General features: G+C 37.7%; 3 protein-coding genes across 5 annotated transcripts; 2 read left to right on the top strand and 1 right to left on the bottom strand.

The window, feature by feature from the left end:
• Window positions 1-98: 98 nt before the first annotated feature.
• AT1G54300 (uncharacterized protein) lies at window positions 99-1395 on the bottom strand (the record flags this gene model as incomplete). The annotated part of the gene is made up of 4 exons (NM_104308.1): window positions 99-575; window positions 669-883; window positions 970-1079; window positions 1156-1395. 4 exons carry the CDS (start codon window positions 1393-1395, stop codon window positions 196-198), a joined length of 945 nt encoding a protein of 314 aa, NP_175832.1. The 3' UTR covers window positions 99-195.
• Window positions 1396-2064: 669 nt separating this feature from the next.
• AT1G54290 (Translation initiation factor SUI1 family protein) lies at window positions 2065-3731 on the top strand. The gene is made up of 5 exons (NM_104307.4): window positions 2065-2301; window positions 2775-2851; window positions 3000-3205; window positions 3287-3340; window positions 3451-3731. The coding sequence occupies exons 2-5, from the start codon at window positions 2815-2817 to the stop codon at window positions 3493-3495; spliced, it is 342 nt and encodes a 113-aa protein (NP_175831.1). The 5' UTR covers window positions 2065-2301; window positions 2775-2814; the 3' UTR covers window positions 3496-3731.
• A 614-nt stretch (window positions 3732-4345) lies between these two features.
• On the top strand, window positions 4346-9737 carry AT1G54280 (ATPase E1-E2 type family protein / haloacid dehalogenase-like hydrolase family protein). Of its 3 annotated transcripts, NM_001333640.1 has the most exons (12): window positions 4384-4500; window positions 4553-4663; window positions 4856-6746; window positions 6828-6938; window positions 7021-7297; window positions 7385-7473; window positions 7585-7672; window positions 7766-7975; window positions 8063-8188; window positions 8276-8374; window positions 8459-8650; window positions 8744-9723. In NM_001333640.1, exons 3-12 carry the CDS (start codon window positions 4912-4914, stop codon window positions 9437-9439), a joined length of 3723 nt encoding a protein of 1240 aa, NP_001322413.1. In that variant the 5' UTR covers window positions 4384-4500; window positions 4553-4663; window positions 4856-4911; the 3' UTR covers window positions 9440-9723. The 3 variants fall into 3 exon arrangements, with proteins under 3 accessions (NP_001319223.1, NP_001322413.1, NP_175830.1); NM_001333639.1 differs by having other exon boundaries at window positions 4346-4663; window positions 8744-9737; NM_104306.3 differs by having other exon boundaries at window positions 4553-6746; window positions 8744-9712.
• Window positions 9738-9928: the final 191 nt, after the last annotated feature.

The following is a 9928-nucleotide window of genomic DNA, read 5'->3' as shown; positions in this document are numbered from 1 at the left end:
TGAGCACACCGCCTGAAGCTAAATCCCCGCAGGTTCGAGACACAACTTGAACCAGCCTAATTATAAAAAATAAAAGCAAATAGTAGTAGAACCGAAAACAGACTTGTAATTAAAGTTGCGATTTCTGCACTTTATTTACAAGACTCAAGAGAACCATCATCATTGATCCATATCTCAACAAAACCCTAATTATGTCTACTGCTGAAATCTTCTTCTATGTTCATACCAGAACAACATGCTTTCTAGACACGATCCAGCCTGAGGATACTTTGGGACATTGTTCATGGCTGAAGACATCAATTTAGTTTGTGTATCAGGTACTGCATATGCTTGACTCTCAAGTATCTTCTGGATCTCGTCTTGGTTCATGTGATAACCAAACTGTGAACCGGTGAAATCGTTTTGCGTGTTATAATGCTCGTTAACCACTTGAGACGATGGTGGGGTAGCTTGCATTCCAAAGAACTCATTAGCAGTGTTATAATTCAGACTATTGACTGGACTATATGAGTTTCTTTGCCATCCACCGTTAGCCATGCTAAAGTTTCCTTCTCCCACTCCCACGCCACCAATTCCTATCAAAGTAATGGTTTTTTCTTCTTTCTTTTAAGTCTCTCGCTCAAAAAAAATTAAAAAAAATGATTAGCGTAAGGTCCAAGGTAAAGTACCTTGAGAAAAGTGATGTTGAGGGCCATTGTTGACGTTAAAGCCAACTGTGTGGCTGTGGCTGTTGCGAGATGAGTTGTTTTCAAAGCCACTATCGAAGTAACGAGATTCATGTACCGGGAAAGGGACTTCATAGAGTTTGGACCAGAAGCTGTCGGTTACAAGCTTCTCCAAGTTCTTTTGCAGAACTCCGGGAGGAAAATGAAGTGTATGTCTCCTGTTATATAGTAATTGTAAGGCTTTGACTCACTTTCAACGTTACTAAAAAGCAAACAAAAAATGATCCAAGTTAAAGCAGGAAACCTGTAATTAGAAGCATGATCTCCGGTGAAATCGTGATCCAATTGTTTCCATTGAGTGTGTTTTCCTGCCTGTGGATTAGTCTCTATGAAGAATGTTGGACGTTTTTTCAACTGCACATAAACATTCTCAAAGATCATTAATCAAAGGTCCTAACTTTCAAAATGTATAAGTATCTTTAATTAGTACCTCGATTTTGAGGATTCCAGTTTCATCACGTGAACTAATACTCTCTTCAAAAGATGAGACATCATTCCATTGAATCTCGATCTTACGTTTCAGCCTCAGCGTGTTAGTCTCTGGTTCTCCGAAGAGAAACTCCCATATAAGTTTCTTCTTTGCAAAATAGAATTTGGCCACAATGTCATCAGGGTTTTTGGCAACGACGACCCATCCGCCAATCCTGATCGTGGAGATTGGGAAATTCATAGCTTTTAGTTTCTCAGGGCTCTTAGGAAGAGTTGATCTCTTTGATGAGTTCTCTGTTTGTTGATGAGGACATGTGCAGTGTCCGTTGAGGTAAGATTCAATCTTGTTGATAAGTTCCGGACTTTTTGTTAGAGACAAGTTTAGATGTGGTCCCTGAAAAAACATAACTAACAGATCCAACGTTGAAGAAGAAGATGACGAAGAAACAAACGTTTTCTATTTTGTGAATGAATCTTAAATTAGATCTAAAACCAAATATATTTAGAGAATTTTTTCTAAACCCTAAAACCCTAATTCTTCTTCAGAAGAGACTTAAAACTATCTGAAAAAATTACTAAAGAAAGAACAAAACAGAACGAAAAAGAGAGCACGAGACAGCAGAGGAAACGCGAGACAACAGAGAGGGAAGAGCAAAGTAGATGTAGCTACAAGAGAAGAGTTGTTGTGAGGATTTTGAGGCTAAGTAATTCCAGAGAGTTGATCGGGCGGGAACAACTGAAAAAGAGGTGATCGGGCGGGAACAACTGATTGTAATTTGGGCTTCTCTGCTTGGCGATTTCAGCATCTCCCCATCGGCTCCATTTAGTTGGGCTTTGTTACGCCGTAACAAATATTTGGGCTTTGTTAAGGCCCAATACGTATTTCCAGATAAAGACGCAACTAGATGAGTGGGAGGGAATCGATGCCGTGCCGACTCGCCGACTATTATTTGCCGATTTAAAATATAAAAAAAGAAGAATATTGGTTCGAATTAAAACTTGTTCGATTTTGTAGCTCTTCCTCTCGTAATTTCCTCTTCTTCTTCTTTCAGACAGAAGCTTGCCTTTGTCCGAATTTAGGGTTTCCATTTTTCTTTCCGTTCTTCCTTCAATCAAATACTCGAAACCCTAATCTCTTCTTGATCAGGTGATACTTTCTCTCTTTCTGCTGAATGATTGTTTCCTGTTGATTTGCTTGTTCGAAAAAGTTTTTATTTAGAGATTTGTAGGTCATTTTATTTTCTGATCTGAATGCAGCTCTTTTTGGTTCAAAATATATACTCTGGGTTTTGTTTCTTCGCAAAATGATAATGTTTGATTGTTTTTTCTTTCAGAAGAAATTGACTCCAAAACTAGATATGTTATTTATTCTGTAGAAAATGGTATCGAATTTTAGATACAGATACTATATTTTTTGTTTTGATTTTTGATTTTGGAATCTTGTGATATGTTTACGCAATGGAGACTTTTGCAGAAAATGGTTTCTTTATTATTTGTTATATGAATCTTTGATTATCTGAATAAGACATTGCTAGGATAACCAGTGTCACTTTTTTTTACGTTATGTAACTTGAAATCATTTTTGGACTCGTAATTCTAACATTCTGTTTTTGTTCTCAGGCCTTGTCGATTTACTGTCCCTTGTATCAACTTAAGGTTCATGTCTGATCTTGAAGTTCAAGTCCCCACTGCCTTTGGTAAGGATTGTTCTGAAATTTGGCGGTTAAATTTGTTGAGAATATGATGATTATTAGATGATTCCACAGCATTCTTGTTTTTGGAATGGAGTATCTTCTTCTGTTATATGATCTTCTTATGCTTTGTGTTTTTTTTGGTGATAAAAAGATCCGTTCGCTGATGCAAATGCTGAGGACTCTGGGGCGGGAACAAAGGAATACGTGCACATTCGTGTTCAGCAGCGTAATGGTAGAAAAAGCTTGACAACTGTCCAGGGGCTTAAGAAAGAGTATAGCTATAGCAAGATACTTAAAGACCTTAAGAAAGAATTCTGCTGCAATGGCACCGTCGTCCAGGACTCTGAATTAGGACAGGTATCAAGAAAGCTACCATAGCTCTCAAGATACATTTTGGATTGCTTTTAGTTGCTAAATGACTTAATATCTTTGGTGTAGGTTATTCAGCTTCAAGGTGATCAGAGGAAGAACGTATCTACGTTCCTTGTTCAGGTAATCATCATTTTTTCGTTCTATCGGTTATTGGTTTTGAAGTTGGTTTTGTAGTGAAAAGATGGAAGCATTGTATCTATCCTGATCTTAGAAATGTTTTGAATCATCAGGCTGGGCTTGTGAAGAAGGATAACATAAAAATCCATGGTTTTTGAGCAATTCTAGAGATACTCCTTGTTCAGCTTGTATTTACGGGATCAGCCAGTCCCAAAAGGAATTTATAAACCATTACTTAAATGTATTAATGCTTTTATTATGTATTGTGTCAAAAAAATAATCTAATAGTTTGCTTATGAGCGTATATATAAATGTATCAACTTTTGGTATGCATTTGTACTTGTAGTGTGAGTTTATCAATAAAATTTGCTTTGTGAATTGAATGATGATGACCTTCCATGACAATACAAAGCGAGAACCGAGAGCTAAACCGGACATGAGCGAAGTTTTATGGTCTGATGCATAAATCAAACCGGTTTATGAACCATTTGCAGATTTGTAGATTTGCTCGTGTTCTTTTATTGGCGGCAAGAAATCATTGTCGATGGTACGGAATATCCCAGAGATATAGTATGCTATTCACATTTCTATTCAAAAATATAACAAAACAGAGATATAGAAGTATGCTATTCACATGTACTCATATGCTACATACTTGGTGTTGATTTTTAGCATAAAGAATAAAGTTTATTTGTTATCTTAATGTTGATTACAATGAATTAAAATTAGTCAATATATCATCATCCATCAGTCAGGCGAATGATTTAGCTTGGTAACTTTTTGCAACATTTACTATTTAGATGTAAAATTACATCTAAAAGAAATGTAACAAGTAAGTTCTTAATTTTTTTCACTATATTGTCAACCAGCTTTGGTAACATTTTGGACAGAAGTAATTAAGTTGTAAATTAAAATTAAATGTTTTGTATTTTTTTGTTTTCAGAAAACTAATTAAAAAAAATCAGAAATTACCAAAGTAAAAATAGGAAGCTGAATTATAGAGAGAAAGGAGGGTAAAAAGGTAAACGAAAATTGCTGCGTTGGTTTTGTGTTGCGGAGTCCGGAGAGACTGAAGGAGACAGAGAGAGAGAGAGACAGAGAGAGATTACCAGATTACCATTACCCTTCTCTTCCTTCTTCTTCTCCCTCCATTTTTTTTTTCTGTTGGATCTCTCTCTCTCTCTCTCTTTCTCGTTTAGCCACCACCACACCAAGCTTTTTTTTTTTTTTTTCGTTTTGTTCGTTCCTCAGGATCGCTTATTTTTGTTTACCAAAAACAAAAACGCGTTTCTTCGTGTTGATCATGAGCGACCCTCCCGATTTCAGGTAATCAATCTCTCTCGCTATGGAAGTTTTTCTCCAATCTCTATCTCCTTTAACCTCAATGACGTGACTCGATTCTCTAGATGTCTTGTGTTACAAGCTTTGCGAATTAGATACACCGAATTTGGATATTTAATCTCTGGATTACATATTGACAATCATCGTTTATCGAATTTTGGTTTTGAAAATTTGCAGCATAATCAAGAACAGTTAACGGTGTTTTTTGTCATACGATTGCGGCGAAGAGAAAAATGGCTCGACGTAGAATAAGATCAAGGATTCGTAAAAGTCATTTCTATACATTTAGATGTCTTAGACCTAAAACTCTTGATGATCAAGGACCTCATGTTATCAATGGACCTGGTTACACCAGAATCGTTCATTGTAACCAGCCTCATTTGCATTTGGCTACTAAACTCATTAGGTACCGTTCAAACTATGTATCGACCACCAGGTATAACTTGCTCACTTTCTTACCTAAATGCTTGTACGAGCAATTCCACCGCGTTGCCAATTTCTATTTCCTCGTTGCTGCCATTCTCTCTGTTTTTCCTCTGTCTCCGTTTAACAAATGGAGCATGATTGCTCCTTTGGTATTCGTTGTTGGGCTTAGTATGGGGAAAGAAGCCTTGGAGGATTGGAGAAGGTTTATGCAGGACGTTGAGGTGAACTCTAGGAAAGCTAGTGTTCATAAAGGGAGTGGTGATTTTGGTAGAAGAACGTGGAAGAGAATCCGTGTTGGTGATATTGTAAGAGTGGAGAAAGATGAGTTTTTTCCTGCTGATTTGCTCTTGTTGTCATCGAGTTACGAGGATGGGATATGTTATGTTGAGACTATGAACTTAGATGGTGAAACTAACTTGAAAGTTAAGAGATGTTTGGATGCTACTTTGGCATTGGAGAAGGATGAATCTTTTCAGAACTTCTCTGGAACGATAAAATGCGAAGATCCGAATCCGAATCTGTATACGTTTGTTGGTAATCTTGAGTGTGATGGTCAGGTTTATCCACTTGATCCTAACCAGATTCTTTTGAGAGACTCAAAGCTTAGGAACACTGCTTATGTCTATGGTGTTGTGGTTTTTACTGGCCATGATACAAAAGTAATGCAGAATTCTACAAAATCTCCTTCAAAGAGAAGCAGGATTGAAAAGAGAATGGACTACATTATATATACTCTCTTTGCACTTCTCTTGACTGTTTCCTTCATCAGCTCTCTGGGTTTTGCTGTGATGACAAAACTTTTAATGGCAGAGTGGTGGTACTTAAGACCAGACAAGCCTGAGAGCTTGACAAATCCTACAAATCCTTTGTATGCGTGGGTTGTTCATTTGATCACTGCTCTGTTACTTTATGGATACTTGATTCCCATCTCATTGTATGTTTCCATTGAGGTAGTGAAAGTCTTGCAAGCACATTTTATAAATCAAGACTTGCAGTTGTATGATAGTGAGAGTGGGACTCCGGCTCAAGCACGCACCTCGAATTTAAATGAAGAGCTGGGACAAGTTGATACTATCCTTTCTGATAAAACAGGAACTTTGACATGTAACCAGATGGACTTTCTGAAATGCTCTATTGCGGGGACTTCTTACGGTGTCCGTGCTAGTGAAGTGGAACTAGCTGCTGCTAAGCAGATGGCAATGGATCTTGAGGAGAAAGGTGAAGAAGTTGCAAACCTTTCTATGAATAAAGGCAGGACACAACGGTATGCAAAATTGGCTAGCAAGACGTCATCAGATTTTGAATTGGAGACAGTAGTCACTGCTAGCGACGAAAAGGATCAGAAGCAGAACACTGGTGTTAAGGGGTTTAGTTTTGAAGATAACCGTTTGATGAATGAAAACTGGTTAAATGAGCCAAATTCAGATGACATTTTGATGTTTTTCCGTATTCTGGCGGTTTGTCATACAGCTATTCCTGAGGTGGATGAAGATACTGGAATGTGTACTTATGAAGCTGAGTCTCCTGATGAAGTTGCTTTCCTTGTTGCTTCTAGGGAGTTTGGTTTTGAATTTACTAAGAGAACTCAATCTAGTGTTTTTATTGCTGAACGGTTTTCATCTTCAGGTCAACCAGTTGATAGGTGAGCTTTAAATCTTTCAAAAATATTTCATTGATCTTTCTTTGCATATAGATGTCTATTCATGTGGAGGTTATTTTACAGAGAATACAAAATCTTGAATCTGTTAGACTTCACTAGCAAAAGAAAAAGAATGTCTGCCATTGTCAGAGATGAAGAAGGGCAGATTCTTCTACTATGTAAAGGCGCTGACAGGTTTGATTGCATGACTTCAAGCCATTCCCAGTTGCTTAATTCTCACTTCTTCTAACCACAATTTAATGCTTTTTGCCTGCAGCATTATATTTGAACGTTTATCAAAGAGTGGGAAAGAGTATCTTGGAGCTACTTCAAAGCACTTGAATGTATATGGTGAAGCGGGTTTACGCACATTGGCACTTGGTTACAGAAAGCTAGATGAGACCGAGTATGCAGCATGGAACAGTGAATTTCACAAAGCCAAAACTTCAGTTGGAGCTGATAGAGATGAAATGCTCGAGAAGGTTTCAGATATGATGGAGAAGGAATTGATCCTTGTTGGAGCTACTGCTGTGGAGGACAAACTGCAAAAAGGGGTATGTAGCATAGTTCAAAATATGATTATAACTGAGAAACAGCCTTTCCAAAATCATTTTCAACTTACTGTTTGTATCTCACTTTAGGTGCCTCAATGCATAGATAACCTTGCCCAAGCTGGTCTCAAAATATGGGTTTTGACAGGAGATAAGATGGAGACAGCAATAAACATAGGGTTTGTTCTTCATTGTTACTGATAATACCACAGACTCCTAAACTGTTTCTGACTAGATACATTTCTAAAACTAAGTGGACTAATTGAGTTCTTTGGTTGATCCCAATGCAGATATGCCTGCAGTTTACTACGACAGGGTATGAAGCAGATATCCATTTCACTTACAAATGTGGAGGAATCATCACAAAACTCTGAAGCTGTATGTATTTTGTCGATGCTATAATTAAAAACCAACTTTTACAGCTGTTTCAGTAGAAACTTGCATGTGATAACAAAACTTGTTAATGGTCAGGCTGCAAAGGAGAGCATTTTGATGCAGATCACAAATGCTTCACAGATGATTAAAATTGAAAAGGATCCACATGCAGCATTTGCTTTGATCATTGATGGAAAAACACTTACCTATGCTTTGAAGGATGATGTCAAGTATCAGTTTCTTGCCCTTGCAGTTGACTGTGCATCAGTGATATGCTGTCGTGTCTCTCCCAAACAGAAAGCACTTGTAAGAATAGTTCCACAATTCTCAAAACATCTTTCTTGGTTTCAGAATATTACATATGCCATATTTTGTTTATCTTGGTTTTTGTAGGTAACAAGGCTGGCCAAAGAAGGAACAGGAAAAACAACTTTGGCAATTGGTGATGGTGCAAATGATGTTGGAATGATTCAAGAAGCTGATATTGGTGTTGGCATCAGTGGCGTTGAAGGCATGCAGGTTGCTTAAAAACTTTTCTTCAGCACAATGAGACATGGTTAAGTTTTGTTGGTTTTTCTGAGAGTAGTTGGTTCTGTTTCTTTGCAGGCAGTAATGGCAAGTGACTTCTCCATAGCCCAGTTTCGGTTTCTTGAGAGACTACTTGTTGTCCACGGACATTGGTGCTACAAACGAATAGCCCAGATGGTAATATATGCATTGATATAACTCACCAGAAAACAAATATCTATATATATACCTGATCTTGATTCGTCATTGTTGGTTTCACAGATTTGTTATTTCTTCTACAAGAACATAACCTTTGGTCTGACTCTCTTCTACTTCGAATGCTTTACCGGATTTTCTGGTCAATCAATATACAACGACTCCTACTTACTACTCTTCAACGTTGTTCTCACTTCTCTCCCGGTCATTTCCCTCGGAGTTTTTGAACAAGATGTTCCTTCTGATGTCTGCTTACAGGTTATATAAAGTCCTCTCCATCATCTTTCACATATATAACAAAACCTTCTTTTTGGATCTTGATTCATTTCTTGGCCTGTTTTCTTTATCTAGTTCCCTGCATTGTATCAACAAGGCCCCAAGAACCTGTTCTTCGACTGGTACAGAATCCTTGGATGGATGGGGAATGGAGTTTATGCATCCATAGTCATCTTTACACTCAACCTTGGAATCTTCCATGTTCAATCATTCCGCTCAGATGGCCAAACCGCAGATATGAATGCCATGGGAACCGCAATGTTCACATGCATCATATGGGCAGTAAATGTTCAAATAGCTCTAACCATGAGTCACTTCACTTGGATCCAACACGTAATGATTTGGGGAAGCATAGGAGCTTGGTACGTCTTCCTCGCTCTTTACGGTATGTTACCAGTAAAACTCTCTGGTAACATCTTTCACATGCTCGTCGAGATTCTTGCCCCTGCACCCATCTTCTGGCTTACTTCACTTCTGGTCATTGCCGCCACAACGCTACCTTACTTGTTCCACATTTCATACCAAAGATCAGTGAACCCTCTTGACCATCACATTATACAAGAGATCAAACATTTCAGGATCGATGTAGAGGATGAGCGAATGTGGAAACGAGAGAAGTCAAAGGCGAGAGAGAAGACAAAGATTGGGTTCACGGCTCGAGTTGATGCTAAGATCAGGCAGCTAAGAGGCAGGCTTCAAAGGAAGCATTCGGTGTTAAGTGTTATGAGTGGAACATCGTCTAATGATACACCTTCTTCAAACTCACAATAGACTTGATGATTAAGACCAAGTATGTTTTGTTTAACCACTTCATATATATTTCTGTGATTTTTTCTTCGGGAAATCATCAGATGGAGAAAGTTGGATTCAAGTTAGATGAAAGAAAGAGAGACTCTTATTTTATTTTCTTACTAATCTTATGGTTTATACAATTAGACAATGGTAGAAGAAAGAGGGGAATGTTGTATTTTGTGTTTGTCTGTGTGTGTGTATGTACACTAGTACTAATGAAAAGAAGAAAAAAGATATGTTGCTGATTAGACAAGTTTGACAAATAGTTGACATTTTTTCCTTTTTACAAATGGATTCACAAAAAAAGATTAGCATGGAAAAGCTTAAGTACTCTTACTTCCGAAATTGAAAAAGAAACTGTTTTCAAAGATATGAACTAAAGCTCTTGACCACTTCTTAATGTTAGGAATTATATAATCGCACATGACCCCAGTGAAAGATTTCTATGTAAGTGACATCCGAAACAGT

This window comes from Arabidopsis thaliana (assembly GCF_000001735.4).
Source record: "Arabidopsis thaliana chromosome 1 sequence".
Classification (NCBI taxonomy): Eukaryota; Viridiplantae; Streptophyta; class Magnoliopsida; order Brassicales; family Brassicaceae; genus Arabidopsis; species Arabidopsis thaliana.
This window is presented reverse-complemented; position numbering and strand designations above follow the sequence as displayed.

What these genes read in the sequence shown, in the direction of transcription:
- AT1G54290 (NM_104307.4), top strand. Translation starts at nt 2,815, where the DNA reads ATGTCTGATCTTGAAGTTCAAGTCCCCACTGCCTTTG. An exon ending in AGGACTCTGAATTAGGACAG is followed by an intron (nt 3,206 to 3,286) that starts GTATCAAGAAAG and finishes TCTTTGGTGTAG; the next exon opens with GTTATTCAGCTTCAAGGTGA. An exon ending in TATCTACGTTCCTTGTTCAG is followed by an intron (nt 3,341 to 3,450) that starts GTAATCATCATT and finishes TTGAATCATCAG; the next exon opens with GCTGGGCTTGTGAAGAAGGA.
- AT1G54280 (NM_001333639.1), top strand. Translation starts at nt 4,912, where the DNA reads ATGGCTCGACGTAGAATAAGATCAAGGATTCGTAAAAGTCATTTCTAT. An exon ending in AGGACAAACTGCAAAAAGGG is followed by an intron (nt 7,298 to 7,384) that starts GTATGTAGCATA and finishes ATCTCACTTTAG; the next exon opens with GTGCCTCAATGCATAGATAA. An exon ending in ACAAACGAATAGCCCAGATG is followed by an intron (nt 8,375 to 8,458) that starts GTAATATATGCA and finishes TTGGTTTCACAG; the next exon opens with ATTTGTTATTTCTTCTACAA.